Source organism: Saccoglossus kowalevskii, chromosome 3 (assembly GCF_978046115.1).
Source record: "Saccoglossus kowalevskii chromosome 3, keSacKowa6.1, whole genome shotgun sequence".
Classification (NCBI taxonomy): domain Eukaryota; kingdom Metazoa; phylum Hemichordata; class Enteropneusta; family Harrimaniidae; genus Saccoglossus; species Saccoglossus kowalevskii.
In genome coordinates, this window is record NC_140643.1 from 22,306,741 (window position 1) to 22,329,003 (window position 22,263).

Genomic DNA, 22,263 nt, shown 5'->3' on the forward strand with positions numbered 1-22,263 from the left:
TTAGCTGAAACACTAAAAATCTCACTGTGAGAATATGATAATTTCTCTTGAATAAGCAAAATTACAAAGAACTTGCAGGAGATAAATTACCCACTCAGTAGTATGGACAATTCAGTCAATGGTAATCAAAAGGGTAAATTTTCAACTTTGTTGTGTACTGTGAAATACTTTATTTTAGCTGGAATTAATTTTCGCTGAAAAGACTTTTTGTGTGTTTTGCATGGAGTTTAATTTCACTGATATTTGATGAGTTAGGAAACATAGGAAAAAAAGTATATTCACTTGATTTTATTTTCATTGAATCATCCGTTCAGTGAAAACAGCAAAAATTAAATACTGTGGAATACTTTATTTTCACTGGGAATTAATTTTCACTGAAAAGGCTTTTTGGGCGTTTTGTATTGAATTTATTTTCACTGATTTTTGATGAGTTTAATGTGAAATATAGGAAAAAAAGTATATTCGCTGGATTTTATTTTCATGGAATCATCCTTTCAGCGAAAATAGCGAAAATAAATTTCAAGCGAAAATAAAGTATTCCACAGTATTTTACAGTACTAGTATAAGTCTAGAGCATAATGATAAATTCGTATTGATTTCATAACCAGTAATACAATAAACATGTACCTCATCTTGTGTTGATTTAGGTGTGAATACTCGATCAAATTTATACTTTTTAACTCCACCCGCAGGATTGGTGCACTGTATTTCATGATCTGTTGGGAACTGGAGCGAGCACTCCACTCGGTCGTCACGGCGACATCGACAGAACACACGGATATTGCCACGTAGTTCTTGAATCTTGAAAAAAAATATTTTTGTGTACCGGGGTGTAGTCTATGTTAAAAGAGTTAAACTTTGAAATGCACATCATATACCCCATATTGTCCAATCACACTTTATTTTGGATGGTATTTACCCATCCCAGAATGCACTTCACGTGAACAAAACTTTGACAGCTGCTATTAACTAAAAACAAAACTTGTGTACATTTTGCGTACAATTTTTGTAAAACACTTTTAATTTTGCAAGTTTCATGAAGATGTACCACAGAAAAAAAATCTTGAGATTTGTAACAATGAACACTGCTGGATACCTTGAAGTCGCACTAACTTTCCAAAATGTTGTCCTTGAGAAAACTCTTAAATCATGAAATTGAAAAAACAATTTAAAGTAATAAGATCCTCTCTCTTTTCAATGTCGTTCTCATTTTTAGAAACCAGATTATACTATATTTTACCTTATTGTAGAGTATTTTTCTTTGCAGACATTCTTTCCTATAAAGTACTTTTATATTTTCCAGCTCAGACGAAGTATTGGTGTCTAGACTTCTTAGTTGCTTCAGTCCACCCATGGCTTGCTGTGTTAACTGCTTTAAATCTTAAATAATGACATTTATATTATTATTATAATTTATTCATCTAATTATAATGTCAGAAAATGCTATGATTCAAAACTATTTTTCAGTCAAACAGAGACCACAGTAAAAAGTTTCAACAATTAAGAACATGTGTTCCAACTGTGATCAATATATTTTAAAAATGTACTGCTGCAGCATCATTACCAACATTTTTTACTTTTGAACATGTATTACTTTATTTTTAACTAATTCTAGTTAACACGCACCAGTATAATATTTGTAACTCCTGTGTGTATTGTACAAAATTGTATAATCCACACACAAACCAGTTAGATATAGTGAATCAAATGGCAAAACATCATTTGTGTTGTTCAGTCTGAAAAAAAAAATATCATCCCAAGATGCATTTTGGGTCACATGACCTAATTTGCTTGAACTGCAGGACGGCTGGGAGTATTGGTTTCTTACCTTCAAAACCAGTTTTCACAAGATGTTTTAAACTTTTATTCATCTTGTCAACTTCTTTTACATCTTTGTTGACTGCCTTCAATGTTTCATCGTCAATGACTGGTCCAACTTCTGGTTCCGGTTCACACTGTAAAGTCAGTACTTCTGGCTCTGGTGGAGCTGTTTCTATCTCCTACAGAAAGTTATATTGAGTTAAACGCAATCAAAATATTATATTTATGTAAATCAACTGTATTTAATTTCTGATCTTTGAATCACTCAATAATCACACAATAACTAGAATCAAAAACTCAAGAAAAATACAACTCATCCTGGAGTCACTATTGGATTATAGTTAAAATATTACACATACTCCCATAAAAAAATACTTAAATATGTCATAAAAATTAAATCCATCAATTTTTACTCACAGGTGTTTTGGGTCTTCTAGTTCTTGATGTACCAGGTCTCGCTGTCATCGGCCTGGCAGTCATTGGTCTCTCTTGTTGCATTGACACAACTCTCAGATGGGCTGTTTTAGCTTCAATTTCTGACTCGGATAACTGGTCACGTAGCTTTCGTAACTGAAATGTAACAAACGACATTAAGTACAGAATGCTCTCTATTAAGGTAGAAGCCTAGTCATAATTTTTGACAAAATTGGTCATAAATCGCATGACAATGTTCATTAGTTTATTATGTACAATCATGAAGCTAATGTCCCATGGTATAATGAAATAGCATTATTTTGTGTGTTACAGTTGTGCCTTTTGAGAAACGTGTCCCAATATTTCTTAAAAATTGCTATTTTTAGAACAATTCCATAGAACATAATGTTAAAAGAAAATTACATTTTTTGACACTTTTTAAAACCCAGATTTTTTTAATAATTCAGAACAACAAAAGGTACTCCATCATTAACAATATATGATTTTTTCAGCCTATGTCACCAGGCTAGATTGTGAGATATTGCATAATATCTCTGCCATAGGAACCTGTGGTAAAAGTGTTATAATAGTGTCAAAATGGCGACTTTCCACTAAAACACAACCATCCATTTCTCGAAAAAAAGGCTGGTGACCCCCAACTTTTTTTAGGTCAATATCCTTATATTGCCTTGGAGTACAATTTATTGCAAAATGAATAAATTCTGGGTTTTTTAATTTATGAGTAGGCTTCTACCTTAAGTAGGGAGATAAGGTGTTTTTTTCATGGTGCATGAGTACACTATTCTCAAGGTACCAAAGTTAAATAACTTATAAAGGCAAGTAGGTCTATACAGATGCAATAAGATTCCAATAATTTGGTATATGCTTCATGACCAAAAAGGTGGATATGTCGCATTACAATGCATGCAAATCTACCATCTTATTATACTCATGAAACCATATTTCCTCTTTCAGAAACGTGATCTCACATACATGTAGATCAAAAAGATCAATTTGTGTACACTGGATCAGTAAAATACATAGTGCATTCACTATTAACATATACAAGATCTATGAACTTAAAATCTTGAAAATGAAAGATACATCAATGCATCGTACCAAACTTTCCCTGTGCATGTGTGAATCCTAGCAATATTCATTTATATACGAGTATCTCTAGATATTTGTGAATATGGATGATACACACGGCAAATAGTTTATTCTGAAACAGTCTCGCTTACTTACCTCTGATAATGATTTTTCATTTTCTTCTAGTATAACTTTGTTTACTCGGCAAGCTTCTTCATAATCTGATTTCTACAACAAGAAATACAACTCAATACAGCAAATAGCTGGTGGTGATGTGAATTGTACAAGAAAATATTTTAGACTGCTGCCACAACATTCATTGTATACCAAGAGAAACAAAATCAATTAAATGACGATGTTATCTAAATTTAATTGTTAATTACTAGATGAGAAAAAATATTATGTGAGGCCAAAAAAAAAAAGGTTCTAGTTCTTGTGCCAGAAAAAATTGAAAAAAGATGCAATATTTAATACCACAGCAATGAGATATATGATAAACATTCAACATTCACTAAATAATGATTTCAAAGACATCCATTAAAGATTGATTTCAATCTACAAAACATCCCCTGAAACAATATAAAAACATTTCTTCATTCTAGTGTATGTGACTCACTTTATTAATATACAAAATGTTTGAAACGTCTAGGTTTCAATCTGATGAGTATGATGACAAGAAGCAAAACTTTTCTTAATACAATACCAAACATGTTGCTGACAAAGAACTAAAGGTGGACATATCTGTATGATTGATGAAGTAGAGTGATGTTGTTTTAGTTTTTTTGTGAATGTCAGGTTGTAGAAATTTTCAGATTGTTTTCATCATCTGAGGCAGGTCCAGTATCTACACACCAATGTCAAGTCAATCGTAGAAATACAACTGTGACGTTTTTGGGACCACTTTATTGCATGCATCAGAATACATACATTTGTAATGGTGTTAAATGTCAACTGATCTCCCAAGTGTATTGATATGTAAAAAATAGTGCCGTTAAGTTAAACATGAAAACTCTCTAGTTTCTTTGATGTTTTGTGTGTGCCTGAGTCAACACATCACAACTACATATAGAGATCCCTAATTACCAGTTTTGTTAACTTTGCTTCCAATGAGCGTATTTTATCCTCTTTTTCTTTGACCATTGCAGCATTGCCACCAGGGTATCTATCTGGCATATCCATGACACCTGTATCACCGATTGTAAAATAGGTTGCTATGCAATCGTCAAGATCATAGTTACTGGCTCTTAATGATGCAATAATATCATATTTATCACTCCATGCTGGACACGTTTCCTGAAATAATTAGACATTAAAAATAATCAACCACTAGCAGTCTGGATTGTAAAGTCAGCAATATATTTGCAGCTACACAGATAACAAGTCAATGTTTCACCATCTGTTTTTTCTCCATCAAATTGTTTTCATCTTTTCTTTCAAATTCTCAGAAAAATTCAACCATCAATTTTTAATATAAAAACAATGTTTTGGAATTAGTGCTTACATGTTATCATTTTTATTATCATCTATGTACGCAACAGTAATAGGCAATTAATTAAGTGATTGACATATCAATTAAAACTACTTGACATTATTTTAAACCAGAGACAATTAAACTTACTCAATGAATTCATGATGATTTTTTTCTGATGGATGGAGGAGGGTGTTTTATTTCTGATAATAATATGGTGGAAGTTGTTTACCTTGATTTGCTTAACTATTGGTTTAACAAATTCGTGATGTTGTTCCCATGATATCGGCATTTTAACCCAGACACCTGACATCTGATCAAAGTAGTAGTGCACATTCTGTCGTTCCTGTGACCATAAAATGAAGACATAATAATACTCTTGTTTATATTTATATCCTCGAATCCATGTTGATTGTTTGGGATAGTGTACCGTAACCACAAATACTACAAGAAAGCCATCAGATATGACAGATCCCCTTGTGGCTTTGATTCACCAGGAGTGGATAAATTCGCTGTTTTGATTGGAGGACTATAGTGTAGCAGCTACTGTACCTGGATAAAGTGAACACACTTTGGGGGATAGTTAGGGTTGAGATCATCTCATTTTGGGAGTAGGTAGGGTTGGGGTGAAGGTAGCTAAATCAGTATCAGTATGTCCTCTATTAAGACTTACTTTGTAGATCCCGAAAAATAGTACCTATCTCTCAAAATCAAGATAAACCAGCTTGTTAATGCTGAGGTCTTCGTAAAAAAAAATAAATGAGTGACTTGAGGCACAAATGAAAAAGGTTGAGTGGTATATTATCGCACATGACTACGGTGCATATCATTCATAACTGTATGTGACATTTAGTTTGAAATATATCACTAACTGATATATAGTATATTGGTAAACATCGTGTTAAACATCATTTTATAAACAGTTCACAGAGAAAAACAAAGAATTTCAGACTGAATATTAAACATGATTTTAATACAATGACAAAAACCTCATAACCATGTCAACTGAAAGTTTATTTTAATTACAAATGCGAGTCCTACGACATGCTTATAAACATCCTTTAAATTAGCGTATGATTTGATAAGCAAATATAGTTCCGTTAAATTACAATTTATCTCTTTTTTTTAGAAGCTCAAAGTTGGTTATGTGATAAAAATATTATTAATCACCTAATATTACATATTCATAAAACTAGTGAATTGACACTCATGGTGTGATCAATCCCCTCACCTTGGGCTCATGGATTATATTGTCCATATCACTCATATCAACTGTGACTCTATGAACAAGTGATATGAAAGGATAACAACCTCATGAACTACTTTACTAACATTATACCTAAATTATTCATTGATTTGATATAAACCACTACTGATAGTAATAATAATATTATTATTACTTCACACTCACTGTAACTATCATTGGTAACCACGTCAAGTAGTCGTTTCACCCCACTCAGGTGTTACTGGCCGGTAGTGCATGTAAATCAGTGGAAAAGAAAACATCCTCACTAGTTTTTATTTTACAATGAAACAAGTCATTGTCAATGACACGTCCCCGTTCCGTTCATATTTGAGTGACATATACATTCAAAGCAGATCATGACCGAAATGCACCTGCATATGTACAACACATTGTGCTAAATCTGAACAAAATCCATCCATGCATGACTGAGATCCGGTTCTGGAATTGTGAAAATACATGATTTTGATGCATTTTCGGCCTTAAAATGGCCATCATTCCGCTATTGTTAAGCAGATCATGATACAAATGCACATATCTATTTGTGACATGATGTACCATGTGTGTGTGAAGTTTGAACTTGATCAATCCAGACATGTCTTGGATACGGATCCAGAACTGAATTCTTTAACAAAATGGCCGCCAGTCGGCCATTTCGAACTTGATCCGGAAAAAAAAGACGTGCATCAAGGTCCTATTATGTTTAATGTATGTACCAAATTTGAACAAAATCCATCCATGCATGACTGAGATCCGGTTCTGGAATTGTGAAAATACGTGATTTTGATGCATTTTCGGCCTTAAAATGGCTATCATTCCGCTATTGTTAAGCAGATCATGAAACAAATGCACATATCTATTTGTGGCATGATGTACCATGTGTGTGTGAAGTTTGAACTTGATCAATCCAGACATGTCTTGGATACGGATCCAGAACTGAATTCTTTAACAAAATGGCCGCCAGTCGACCATTTTGAACTTGATCCGAAAAAAAAAGACGTGCATCAAGGTCCTATACATCAATGTTTAATGTATGTACCAAATTTGAACAAAATCCATCCATGCATAACTGAGATACGGGTCCGGAATGGTGAAAATGTGTGATTTCAATGCATTTTCGGCCTTAAAGCGGCCCCCATTTGGCTATCGTTAATGAGATCATGAAACAAATGCACATACATATTTGTGACATGATGTACCTTGTGTGTGTGAAGTTTGAACTTGATCAATCCAGCCATGTCTCGGATACGGATCCAGAACTGAATTCTTTAAAACAAAATGGCCGCCAGTCGGCTATTTCGAACTTGATCCGAAAAAAAAATGACGTGCATCAAGGTCCTATTATGTTTAATGTATGTACCAAATTTGAATGAAATCCGTCCATGCATAACTGAGATCTGGGTCCGGAATGGTGAAAATGTGCGATTTCAATGCATTTTCGGCCTTAAAGCGGCCCCCATTTGGCTATCGTTAATGAGATCATGAAACAAATGCACATACATATTTGTGACATGATGTACCTTGTGTGTGTGAAGTTTGAACTTGATCAATCCAGACATGTCTCAGATACGGATCCAGAACTGAATTCTTTAAAACAAAATGGCCGCCAGTCGGCTATTTCGAACTTGATCCGAAAAAAAAAAATGACGTGCATCAAGGTCCTATTACGTTTAATGTATGTACCAAATTTGAATGAAATCCGTCCATGCATAACTGAGATCCGGGTCCGGAATGGTGAAAATGTGCGATTTCAATGCATTTTCGGCCTTAAAGTGGCCGCCATTTGGCTATCGTTAATGAGATCATGAAACAAATGCACATACATATTTGTGACATGATGTACCTTGTGTGTGTGAAGTTTGAACTCGATCAATCCAAGCATGTCTCAGATACGGATCCAGAACTGAATTCTTTAAAACAAAATGGCCGCCAGTCGGCCATTTCGAACCCGATCCAAAAAAAAAATGACGTGCATCAAGGTCCTATTATGTTTAATGTATGTACCAAATTTGAACAAAATCCGTCCATGCATAACTGAGATCCGGGTCCGGAATGGTGAAAATGTGCGATTTTGATGCATTTTCGGCCTTAAAATGGCCGCTATTCGGCTATCGTTAATCGGATCATGAAAAAAATGCATGTGCATATGTCCCATATAATGTGTGATGTATGAGTGAAGTTTGAACTTAATCGGTCCATGCATGTTCAAGATACAGGTGATCACGGACGCACAGACGCACGGACGCACGGACGGACGCACACAGGGCAAAACATAAGTCCCCGTTTTCGGACTGCGTCCGAACGGGGACTAAAAAAAAAGTGTAAATTGACAAACCTCAAACATGTATGTTTGTATCTGTCCTCTCGTTGGATGATTGAGGATACCTTCTCTGTCATCTTGTTGCGTATTAAAACCACCTGACACATCTATAGCATCAATGTCCCTATCAACAACACGAGATGAAGTGCTGGGCTGATCGTTATACTGATTGGGGGGCGAGACAGACTCATCCTCAATTTTCCCTTCTCTCTCAAGTTTGCCTTTGTTGTACCATTCTCGTGGAAATGGTTGCCATTCCTAAAAAGGAGGTAACGACGATATTAATATTCATTTTTCAAGATACATCTAATAGCATTGAATGTATGAATGAATATGGTCAATCTAGTTTGTTTTATACTTTAATGTATTGCTAGAGACACACAACAAGTTATTGTTTCAAAAATCAGAAGATAGAACTAGAAGGTAGTAGAAGGCTTACAGTACATTATTTTATGCGCCTGTCATAATATATTTCTCTGTCCACGTATGTATATACATTGTATATATATATATATATATATATATATATATATATATATATATATATATATATATATATATATATATTAATGAATTTCAATCAAATTATGTGATTAGTGGAATGGTCTGGTATGGTCTAGAATAATAGAATAATGCAAAGATTTTAGAATGGAAAATTTGACAATAGAACACTGCATAAAAAATGATGGTCCTTACTAAAAAACAATATTCTCGATTACATTTATTTTGTAAAACTAATATACAAAACACAGATTATTTTTCAATGGATATGAATCAATTCCTGATTGCAATACCAAACATTCCATATGAAAAGATCTTATTACTATGGCAACAAGAAACTGTTTATGGCTCCCTAGCTCACCAATCTTTCAATCCCTATCATTTAGACTCCCCAGCTTAATACGAGTACCAGTGTATATATGTACAAATTTTCACAGATTTCACTTATTTTGAAGTTGAATACTTGCAGGTTAGATAGACACCATGTCAAATATATTGTGTTGCTTACCTGTGTTTCCCAGGAGTCTAAATAAAACCTTTGACCTTGCTGAACGATACATGGGTAATCACGACCATTTTGGTGTGTAAATGTCTCGAATATAATGTCATCTTGAACTTGTAGTTGCTAATTTTAAAAACAAATACATACACCTGTATTACTAGAGATCTCAAAACACAATATAACATTAAAATTGCACATCTTGAATTAATAAATAAAAGTATAATAAAACAAAATGATAAAAAATATGATTAATTAAGAGGTGTCTATGCAATTATGTGAATAATTTCCAGGAAGAAAACATTTCCATATTACTGAAGATACACAAATTTTCAAAATTGATTGTTCATTTTCAAATTACCAATTTCAAGCACTTCTTCCACTGATACTGTCCAAACTTGAGATGAAATGGCTAGTTTGCATTATTCAATTGCTTTCTGAATCCTTTATTAAATAATTAATAGTCCCACAGTGTGCATGATACAGAAAGAAAGAAGTGTGAAAAAAATACATGCTCTAAACATGTACTATTAGTGTATACTACTATGATAACATACAGTTTATTAATGACAACTAATGTGCACATGTAGAGTGAGTGAGTTTTTAGTTGAGTTACTAAAGAATAGTGTTGTTATTTTAAGCATGGGTCATCAACTAATTTCACAATCAAGCAAGGAGAATATATTAAATTGAAATGCATCTCTAACTTTAATATTATTATATTGCTAATTAAAACTCGAATATGCATATTAAAGTAAAATTTAAAATTATTATATTTTATTTTAACCTATTTCACTGAAAGTGTTAAATTAAAAACCAGTGAACATTTCAATTTAATAATGGAATGTTTTGTTTGTTTAAAAAACCTAGTGAATATCCCTTTAACATCAAATCTGATAAAATTAAACTAGATTATTTTTTCTTTCTACTCTTTATGTAAATTAGATATAGTGATGATATTTTAATGAATTGATCAGAGAAAGAGATACCATATGACAGGGAAGACCTACAGTAGGCTAACCAACAGTAGGCTACAGTAGGCTTCATTTTATTGAGGGAATTCTATTTTTTTTTTTTTAAATATATCACTGAATCAAAAATATGAGACGATAATATAATACTCAGTATTTAAATATTGAATGAACATTATATAAATAAATAATTACTAATGAATTTATACGACACTCCATTTTGAGCCCCAATGAAAAGCCAAATTGTGATTTATTGATTTGTGTAAACCAAAGAAACAATAGAAACAATAACACTTCAAAAAGTGAGGAAAAACAAATCTCTTCTACTAACTCCAAAACCAGATTTTCTAATGGTGTGCCAATAAAATTATGAATTTTAATGAAACATCAGTAAACTATAGGGATCTACATAAAATAATATAATTTTAATGCAAAATACTAAAAAATACTGTATTAAATTAGTTAATTTTCATCACTGTTAAGTTTTTTTGATAAGATAAGTTTATATAATTTATCGATGTACCAGTATACCGGCTGTGACTTAAAGATCCAATGAAATGTTCACTGTTATTAAATTAGTCATTCCCTTCAGAAAATAAAAGTGGATTACAGTGATTTGGTTCAGATATACCATAAGGACAGCCATATGTACTGCAAAGCCTCGGGTTACATGAAAACAATAGAAATATGGACTTCATAATTACACACTTAATATATATTGTAATGAGCAATATTATATATAAATTAATTAATACAAAACTGAGAAAGAAATGTACAGTATCTAACACTGAATTAGCAGGAAGTAACTGCCTTGCTAACTGCTGAAGGAGGGTCAAGGAAACACCGTTCAGAATATCTCAATTGGTCAATAAATTTAGTGACACAGACTTATTTCTCTGTAGAAAACAGGTGGTACTCATATTAATACATTGAACTAATTTGTTTTCACTGACCGACAACAAATCTGGGTAACTAAGGTTACCAAACAATGGCTGAATAACATTTCACTTGTAACATTTGGTAAACTCCATTCAAATTTTAACGTGAACTGGACTGCTGATTCAGTTAAACATGACTTTGTCTTTTTATGTTTGTGTAGTATTGAATATCAAATGAATAGTCTCAGATCATTGATTATTACCTGTTTGTGAAAAACATTCTGAGAGTAATTATTTTATATGAAATACTGTTTATCATTAACACTAAGCAGGTAAAAGTATACGGTGTTCAGAAAGGTCACAGACAATTGTACTCTTATAAACAGTGAAGTACATTTATGGGTTTCTATTACACTATAGATAGTACATGTGAGATGTCATTTTATCTAGAAATATCATTAATTAAGGTACTACTAGTGATATTGTGATTAATGAGAACTAATTATTTTACTTATATATGATCCGGACTAATTAGTGTTCATCAAGAGACATTATAATTAACACACATCCATTGTAATAGTTTCAAATATACAATGGCCTTGCATGAAGCAAGGAATATAGGTCAATTCCACATATCTTTAGTACTTATTAATTGGTTACAAGATTAATTACGGTAATTTGGAATTTGATTATTTAAATAATTGTAACTCACTCTAACAAGAATTTTGGAAAATATTTTATAATAAAATACTGTAGAACATCTGCTCTATTAGCAATGTATTTGTATCGGTATATGACAAAGGTGTGTATGTTCAAAACACATGTACCATATTTGTTCTATGAGAAGCACTTACATAAATGACAGTGGTGTGTCTATAAATAATATTTTAATGATCCAATTTTCATTTCAAATGTGAGCTTCTCATAGTGCAAATAGAGTACCAATCAGATTGAAATAAGATCCTAGTTTGGGCCTTTTTTCTTAATATGTTTTTAATAATCGTACACTTTCTTTTAATTTATTTTATTTCAATTTATTATTTATTTGCTGGCAGTTTTTTTTTTTTTATTTTTGTAATCGTAAAAGTCCACAAGTATGTGATGATCCTTAATAAACAATTTGTTATTCAAAAAATTTTTATTCATTTTTTCGATGAATAACTCAAATATAATTAGTCTAACAAATAGCAGACAGAGGAAGTTTAATGATCTATCAGAAATTATTTTGTTTTCTGTAACAATGGGGACTATACAGCATATGGACATTAAATAATAAATTGATGCTAGCATGAACTAGCATGGTCGAACTGGATAGCATCCTAGTAAATCTAAGAATCAGTCACAGTCATTTAAAACTATAATCTATTCTGTACATGACAATGCATTGCCACCCACTACTGTTGACAAAAGAACAAATGTCACATCATAGAAAGCAGCAAAAGGCCATCTTAACAACGAATGAAAGAAGAACTTTTCTGAAGTGAACGCACTTTAAGAAATAAAACAGTTGTTGAAATGAAGGCCTTATACAGCGACAACATGTGTTTTTGTTTACAGTTATTTGCATTGGTTACCTTTATCACGGTCGTCAAATACGCAATGATACGTGTCAAAGGTAGGTTAATTGTAGTAGACGTGTGTTCCAATACAAATGTCGTAATTAGTATATATATGCATGGGTATGAAAAGGTGACAACAGAAAATAAACGTGACAATATATAGGTTCAGTGTTTTTTTGTTAAAGACATAAAGAATGTAAATGTTACCCGAGGTCATTAACCTTAAGAACTCTTTACCAATGGCATTACACCTACTGTAAAATACTTGTAATTTTTCGCTTGTAATTTATTTTCGCTATTTCACTACTGAAGGGATTATTCAGTGAAAATAAAATCCACCGAATATACCTTTTTTTCTATGTTTTACCTTCAACTCATCAAAAATCATACAAATCACCCAAAAAGTCAGCGAAAATTAATTCCAGCTAAAATAATTAAACTACTTCGCATTTTTTGTTAACGCTATGGAACATATGTTCCACAGCAATAACAATCAATACTGAGATTGAGTAGGTCACATAACAAACTGATCCTAAACTATTATAGTAAAAATGCATTATTAACTTCATATTCAGTTTTAAATAAGGATACTGCTAACCACTATAATCTTCACAAACAAGGAAATTATGTCAGTCAAAGGAAATTTTGAATTTTTGCAGCAGCAAACATTTTGCATTGGTCCAAAATGTTGTCATTACGAACACAATTATGAATATTTTTAGCCACAAAAATGTAAAGTGATAAAAGTGATAGTAATAATTAGGTTCATTTAAAATATTTTAGAAATTAAGTAGTAAAAAAAAAATTAAATGCAATAAAAAACATTAAGTTAGATGGCTTCAAATGATGTAGCATGGGTTTTATAAAGCAATCTACTCGGACAAACAAAGGACACAAAAATAATAATAATTTGCCAACCCTTGAATAAAATTATTTAATATAAAACTGTTGTAAAAATCGGTATTTTAAGTTTTAAGTGACGTTCATCAATCACTACAACACAATCAAGAGTTCTGATACAACTGACTGTAATATTAAAAAAAATTAAAATTAAAAAAAAAATGTATGTAAATAGTCAATAAATAATAATAATAATAATCACTGAACACACTTTGGTGGGTGCGATATAGCATATTATGAAAACAAACCATTCACATAAACTTACAAGTTCTTGCATTTGATATCTTGTTGCTAGGATATAATCCTGATGCTGCATGAAAATTTATTAAATTAATGAAGTATCAGAAATAATTTTCATAGTATTAAGTAATTATAATTATTATTGGTTTGTAAATTAATGTGTAAATAAAAAACAACTACCAGGGTATTATATTTCTATCAGTAAAAATCTGTATGGACAAGCTCGATTGTGTTCGAATTTCTGAAATAAATTTCACTATCTCTACTGAAAATTATTAATCTTCTCAACCAATGAAGAGATATAAAAAATTCATTTTAATGTTTATGCATTTTAATTACATTTGATAATTAATTTAGGTGCAAGTAATTAATTAAGTCTATTTTCAAATGTAAATCCAAATTACGGTAGAGAAGTTTCAATTCACTGAGTGCTACAATGCATGCACCAGTGTTGATTGCAAGATAAAAAGATGTGGGGATGATTTTATAACGAAGATTTTGCAAGGTGGTTTAATAGTGGTCTTTAACATTAGACTTTTAACCATTATCCTGCCAGCACAATGTACTTTTACATTAACTTGACTAGATAAGAGTTAAGGAAATGTAGGTATATCATGAATCAAAGTTTTTGCATTTCTCCTTCACACTAAAGCTTAATATGCTTATAAATTACTGTATATATGTACTGTAAATTACATATGTATATAAAACCTGAGTATTTATAAACTCAAACAGTAACACAATGTATGAATGCATGTAATGACATAGAATGTTTTAATGCATTCTAATCTATGCATACACACTCCATGGAACAGATAAAGACAGGATTTGAATAGACTGATTTCAAATAAAAATAGTTGGGTTTATAAATACATATTTATATATTTATATATAATATTTAAAAGAATTAGCATGCCTTAGCTAAAATCAGTGTATCATAACCCTTACTTAAATAAATTCAAAGCTATCATGGTTGCCTAGCACCCTGCAGAAGGTGAAACTCCTCTATTAATTTTGGCTGTTTTTATCAATAATTATACAAAGAAGAGAATAGTGAGGGAAATGTGGAAATATTAGTTGTGCTATTTACCTCCTGGTGCTGTTGTGGTGTGAAAGAAGCAACTACCCTTTGAGTGGTGTTAATATTGTGCTTAGTATGTTGCCAGTGGTTATCATCAGAGTAACCTGACGGCAGTTGCTCATAATCTTCGTAGTCGTCATACACGTCATCATACGTAGGAGGCTGTCGATGGGACGAGCCATTATTCATTACCTGTCCATTGTGTTGGAACTCCACCTCCTCAAACCCTCTGTTTCTGCGCCTAGATTCAGTTGTCCTGGCACTGGCTGGCTGTGGTGTCTTTCCATTTCTACTTGGAGATTTGTTAAGTTGTTCAGAGCTGGCGCTGCTACCCATTATGAATATCTAATTCGTCTGAGGTCAAAGTTCCCCATTAATGTTCCAACCAATGGAATTTGAGTAGACCATTAGACGAACATTATTAGGTGTGTCATTATCTGTAAGATCTGACAAGTAATGGACTGTGGTACCTGCACATACAGTTATTTAAATCCCAGCTGCTCCTGGATACAGAAAATTGTTCTGTATCTTCTTCATCCTTCAATGGCCATAACTGTATATATATTATATATCCCTTTGAAAAATTAAATAAAAAAAATGATGTGTGTAACAATCTATATAATAACAGGTCTATAATAATAGGGTCTGTGGAGTAACAAATGCAGATAATATGCATGAAGCATTATACAGCAAGTCTCAGAAGTATTGGGGCAGCCAATTTGCAAACTTGCTAGCGAATTGGCTAACTGCTTGGGTTTTGACTAAACGATTTCGCTTTCGCATCTCGCTGGCGCCGACTTGTGATCGCGCCCACTCTGGGTGAGTCTATATTGCAGTAGGGGACATAGAATGCTTTTTACGCAGCCTGGTACATGTCTGGATTCCCCTATGAGTAATTTGAGCCCCCGGTTTGAGCCTGGAAATAACCACAGTCAGCTGGCTTACAAGTGATAATATGATAAATGCGATTATTTCACCGATATTATATGGGGTAGCCATCTTGAACACTTGAAACTACAAATTTGAATGTAAATAGTAAAGTTGATAAACATTTTCCTACAAATCAGGGAGAAAATGACAAACTTTCACATACAAAATATCCGTTGGGGTAACATTAAACCGACCGCTAAAAAAGCCATTCGTCATTTTTACGTGGATACGTAAGAAATAGAACAGTATATTTGAAAGCGAAATCGACATCCAACTGTAAAACCGTCGCTGATTAGCTCCTCAAGTATGACGATCATCCCCTACTGTTATATAGATTCGCTGTAAGTGGCTGTGATCACAAGACGGCACCAGCGAGATTCGAAAGCCAACTGTTTAGCCAAAACCCAAGCAGTTAACCAATTCGCTAGCGAGTTTGCAAATTGGCTGCCCCAATACTTCTGAGACTTGCTGTAAAACTATGGGAGGGGAATTTAAAAAAAAACACGGAAAACCAAAAACAATGAAATGATTTTACACGCATTGTATTTGCCGCAACGAGTCTTATAGCGAACAGGACATGGCACAACGACCATTGATCTTTAACAGTGAAAAAAGCAATTAATTTTATAACCTAGTCTACCGTATTAAAGTGTTAGCTTGCTAATACATGTACCTCCCATGTGTAAACAATTTCCTAATGTTACCCATGGTCTGAACAAGTACATACATATATCATGTGTATGAACACACCTAGGATTGAGGTACACCAAAATCTGGAATGGAAAAGCAGATATCGCATACTGCACTTCTCTTCTGACTTCATATGATCAGCATGTCACAAGTATTTAGTATTCCATATTATAAGTACCGGTACCGAAGATTAATTTCATTTTCTTTTCACTTGTCAAGTTTTTACCAGAATCAGAAGAACATTTTACTTGAATTTTAAAGAAAGTTTTACCAAATACTAAGGCTGGTGCAATGTGTGCGTTTCATTAAAGTAGCCTGAACTTCAGATTTTCTTTTTAATAATAGTCTAATACATGTACTATGATGTAGTTTTGTCCAAGTAATGTTATTTTTTCTGTTTGTTAATTGTTTATTTTGATGTTGCTATTGTCCCTTTCAAAGGCTAATAAATATTATTATTATTGATGAGATCTTGCAATTGGGTAGTACCAGAGGTACATTACTTGGGGTTTGTAACGCGCATAGTACTGTATGGTGACATCATGCCAAGATCCCATTCAAGTCTCATCTCGTAGATAGCAAAACTGATGCTACGACCTTCCGACATGACATAGGCGATTTTTAATAAAACAATAAAACATGTATTACCACATTCATATTGAAAATATGTAATACATCGAAAATGTACAGAAAATATAGTTATCGTAATCCGTCATATCGTGAACAGCTATTTTGATCCACCTGGACATTCTAGTATCCAGTTACCTCGGGCATGCGCATTCGCATTTTTCTGAGTTGGAACGCTTATGCGAGAGCGAGATTGAAACGGGATCTTGGTCTCATGTCACCGTAGTTTCAAACCCAAAGTAATGTACAACTGGTAGTACATATATTTAATAAATGTATATGTGTTTTTAACTCGTTAAGGTTACAGTGAGTAATACTCCACAGACTCAACAATATGCACCGACGTATTCCAGCACTTAACTACGTACAGCCCACGAATGAATCAGAACGCAAGGAACTGAAATGAAGAAAGTGAGACCGTCTGATTACTAAGCACCGTCCGATGGTTGGGCAAGTGGGCCATTGTCAATGTCGGCGCTAAGTTACCTGGCAGTTCTGTAGCTCTCTTAGTTTCAGTCACTGTAGCTCGTTTCTGTATCGCCGGTAATATTTTAGCTGCAGTTCTGTAGCTCGCTTGGTTTTTCTGTCGGTTATTTTGTTCGTCGTGGTGTTAACTCGCTTGGTTTCGCGTTAACACCACGACGAACAAAATAACCGACAGCGAAACCAAGCGAGCTACAGAACTGCAGCTAGTAATAATTCGGCTTTCATGGTGTGATCTCTAAACCAGTAGGATTAATTCGACCGTCGTGGGGCGATCGGGAAATTCTGATTATACCGGCGATACAAAAACGAACTACAGGCAGCGAAACGAAGAGAGCTACAGAACTGCATCCGGTTTGCTCGACTGTGTTTCGATCTACTCTCGAGAACAACAATTTCGTGTTGTTGGGTCACGTCTGTAGTAATTTGTGGTTTAGACTGGAACACTTCTGGTACACACTTGACACGTATCTTGGCGGAAACACGCACTATATGCTCTTACCTGGCCCGTTCTGTTAGCTATTATATCTGCACCGATGATTCACAAGTAATGTTACGTCTTTTCTGTCTGCTGTTTACAGTTCACTATACCGCGTATACCGTGAATCAACAGTATACACCGTGACGATTGGTCGAGATCAAAGGTCAACATATACAAGCAGACTTGACACAATCAAATGCGATTTTCTCAGGTTTGCATTCTTTGTGTACCAAGCTCGTCGACTTTCATAACAGTCCATCCATATAGTTGTGGGATTGTTTGACGTGTGACGCGCGAATAAATAGCAAAGTACAAAAATTACCAGAAAAAAAAAAAAAACGAAAAAAAAATCGTCATTCACGATTGCAGTCAATCAAAAATATTCATAAAAAAATTAAAAGCATCCCGTGACGATGTATGTGAAATTATAGTCTTATATTTGTTAAAACCCCGATTTTGAACTTTTAAATGCCAATTTCTCTCTTTCACCGAAGAGGGCGTAACCGGTAGTACTGATCACGAGGTGAGAAAGTATATTTTCACAATGGTAGCTTTGAATAGAGCAATTAAAATGTACTATGCAACACTACAAAAAGATTAAAACGGAACTCTATCAGATCTACCTTTGAGAAATAATACTTTGTTTTGGTATATGGTCCAATACGTCTCACTTAAAGGTTAAAACTTTACATTGTCGCTAATAAATGTATACCAAATTTTGACAAATTTAGTAATGAAAATAAATTCAAGTGATGAGAAAATGTTTTAATATAAGACAGCAGCACCTCGTAAACTAAGCCAGTAACACATTCCTTGTATACAAATTTTTATAATTTTGTCTCTCAAGACGGATTTCAGTATTTGCATTTGTAGTTTCAATTGTTTTTTCTAATATCTTTGCTTTAATTATGTTCATTTGCTTTTCATGTATTTATTTTTCTTTTACTAATATCTGATTTGTAACCCTTTTCATCCCCTACGGGGGGGTGTTATAAACTAAAAATAAATACTGAGAGGGCTAGCTGGAGCAGCCCCTTTAGTTTATAGTGTTACTGGCTATTGAATATAATTACCGAAGACTACGATCACATACTATCCTTTCATACATATATAATTTACTGGCCTTACAAAATACTCAATCTCCATGAAACATTGTATATATATATGTGTTTTGCATTACTACTATTTAATTAATATCCACATTTATATACTAACAGCGCACTATACGTGACTGTGTCTCAGTGCACTGGACAATTAGTAATTTTGTTTAAAAATCTAAAGCGCCGTCCTCGGGTTGCATTGAAAGATACCTAATTGATCTGAAAAATGTTTTCATTCGAGAGTCGCTAACCAAATTTCGATTAAGTAATCACTCCCTGAAAATTGAATATGGTCACCATTCCAATATGCCTGTTGATGAAAGGATCTGTGAACATTATCATGATGGCGTTAACATCGAAGCATTAACTTAGATGAACGTCATTTAATGGTTCGTACAAAATACAAAATGCACAGAAGGAAATTGTTTTCAGATGCTAAAAGAATTAATGATAAATTTGCGAAATAAATTTGAATACATAATGGGCACTAATGACTTGTCAATATCTCTTACAGCCTAGACAGCAATACTGATTTTAGCATTCTGATTTTACTTTTCCTATATTTTTTTGTTTTCTCCTCCTTCTTCTACTTATTTTTGTTTTTAGTTTTTCCATTGTTTTTCAATTGTAGCCCTTTTCATCTCTACCGAAGGATGCTATGTGCTAATAAATATATAATATACATAACTTGTATTGCACGCGCTGTTCAATGCGGAGCCAATGTAGACGTTTTAGAATTTGGTGTAACGAATTGAATCGTGTCTAATTGATGCTGTGATATTCTGTACAAGTGTGTATTACAGTAATCCAATCTGAATGTCACAAATGCATGAAATTGTTTCTGTCAGTGACTGAGATAGGAAATACCGAATTTTTCCAATTTTGCGGAGAGCGAAAAAGGTAAATTTACAAATTACATTAACATTAGTTGACATCTTTTCATCGCAGTCTAAGTGGACTCCAAAAAGTCTAACTGAAGTTACCATAGTGACGTCAGACATTCCAAAGCCGACCGTTTTACTTGCGTCATTTCTGAAGCTCAATGTAAATTTAAGAACCTCGGTTTTATCGTCATTTAGTACAAAACCTGTTAGACATCATCCATCCGCGTATTTCACCGGTCCGATACACGATTCTAATGAAAATGAAATTCCACCATCATTATACGTGTACATGTTTGATGGGATAATATCCTTCAAATGCCAAAGTCAAATCTTCCCATTTTTCACAAATAAACCCGGATATTTTTTTTCTTTATTTCTTTTCAAAAAATATTGACCAAGACATGTTGTCATGGGATATGACGACCATTTTGTATCAAATTAAAGAAATTACAGGAAAACACATAACAATGTTTTTGCTGGAAAAATCATGGTGCTAAAAACTATGTACAATAAAATAATACTCGTACTAAAGAAAAACTCAATATCCTGACCGGGGCTGACATCATAGATTACGCGTGCTTCCGAGAACAGTCGACAGCAAATCCGTCGGTGAGGGCGTAGTAAACTCACCCCTACCGAACCCGGCGAGCGAAAAACATAAATTACTGGTGAGCATTTTGAAACTATAGACAATAATTCGAAATGATTTAATTTGTTGGCTAGTGTGAACAGCTGAACAAATTGAAAATGATTCATGGAAAACTGAAGGCTTACACATTCTCAGAACCCGGACTCAGAACTCCAGCGTTGCCAAGTAACAAAAACACAATCTGATTAAGGTAGAAGCCTACTCATGAATTCAAATTCCCAGAATTTATCCATTTTTTAAAATAAATTGTACTTCCGGGCAATATAAGAATATTGACTTCAAAAAATGTTAGGGGTCACCAGCATAAATTTCGAGAAAATGGTGGCTGTATTTTAGTTGTTAGCGGCCATTTTGACAGTTGTATAGGGATTTTACCATAGGCTCCTATGGCAGAGATACTATGCCATATCTCAAATTAAAGGCTGGTGACATAGACTGAAAAAATAATATATTGTGAATGATGGGATACTTATTGTTTTCCTGAATTATTTCAAGATTCTGAGTTTTAAAAAGTGTCAAAAATTCATTTTTTGTTTAACATTATGCTCAATGGAATTTATGAAAAATATTAGGACAAGTTTCGCAAAATACTAGTACGTCACTGTAACACACACAATAATGCTATTTTATGACGCAATGGAGGAAATTATTACATAATAAACCAATGAACATTGTCATGCAATTTATTTCTACCTTAAAATACGATACATACTTAGTATTACTAGATCACCCAAACCATTTAGGTATCTTTTTTTACCTCCATGTCAAAACTAACCAGTGATTACGTAATATATCAAACCAGCGAATCGGCTTGATCATGGAGCTAAAATGGCTTGATTATAACACCCCACTCCGAGCCCTAGTCCCTCCCTAAAGGACAACGATATTGAGCGTTGAAATTATATTATATATGATAAATTTTAGTGGCAATTATCTTTAAAGAGGGGAGGCAAGAGGGGTAGCTGGTACGGTTTTACGGGAAATAAAAAGGGCTTTTTACAATTTACAAGGAAAAAAAGACGTTTTTACAGTTTACAGTGTTAAAAAATGATACATTGAATGGTCCAAAGAACTCTCCGACTCAAATTCTCCGCCATTGCTGCGCCGTGTGTAGAGACGCATGCGCATATTACCCTCGTAATGCTCTTCATTCGGTTAGAGGGCCTTTTACGTCTTGGCATTCAATTTTGTAGTGAATTGTGTCAGCTAGTCGTTTTACAGTTTCTAAAATGTAATTTCCCTGGATTATTCTTTACGATTTTTTGGATGTAAATTCTTGTACGTACCAAGAAAAATGACACATTTTTACAGTGTACAAAAAAAATATTTGATTGATTACGTTGTACGTCTAGCCTGTGATTACAGAATTACGAAATTTCTTTTTTCTATTTACGTTGTACGGACAAAAAAATATTGCAATTACGTTGAACGAAAA

The 22,263-nt window shown here is 33.3% G+C and overlaps 1 protein-coding gene across 2 annotated transcripts in view; it reads right to left on the bottom strand.

The window, feature by feature from the left end:
- The window catches only part of LOC102805304 (uncharacterized), a 27,840-nt gene extending 9,502 nt beyond the window's left edge, over nucleotides 1-18,338 (bottom strand). Inside the window, exons 1-11 of one of the 2 annotated variants that reach the window (XM_085496896.1) lie at nucleotides 18,217-18,338; nucleotides 15,177-15,558; nucleotides 9,365-9,481; nucleotides 8,371-8,613; nucleotides 5,025-5,138; nucleotides 4,408-4,617; nucleotides 3,481-3,552; nucleotides 2,239-2,391; nucleotides 1,829-2,000; nucleotides 1,241-1,380; nucleotides 628-801 (exon numbers count right to left, since the gene is read on the bottom strand). In XM_085496896.1, the coding sequence (XP_085353022.1) occupies nucleotides 628-801; nucleotides 1,241-1,380; nucleotides 1,829-2,000; nucleotides 2,239-2,391; nucleotides 3,481-3,552; nucleotides 4,408-4,617; nucleotides 5,025-5,138; nucleotides 8,371-8,613; nucleotides 9,365-9,481; nucleotides 15,177-15,320 (1,539 nt within the window). In that variant the 5' untranslated portion in view covers nucleotides 15,321-15,558; nucleotides 18,217-18,338. Of the gene's footprint in view, nucleotides 1-627; nucleotides 802-1,240; nucleotides 1,381-1,828; nucleotides 2,001-2,238; nucleotides 2,392-3,480; nucleotides 3,553-4,407; nucleotides 4,618-5,024; nucleotides 5,139-8,370; nucleotides 8,614-9,364; nucleotides 9,482-15,176; nucleotides 15,561-18,216 lie in introns of those variants that run through there. The other variant, XM_085496897.1, reaches the window with a different exon arrangement.
- Nucleotides 18,339-22,263: the final 3,925 nt, after the last annotated feature.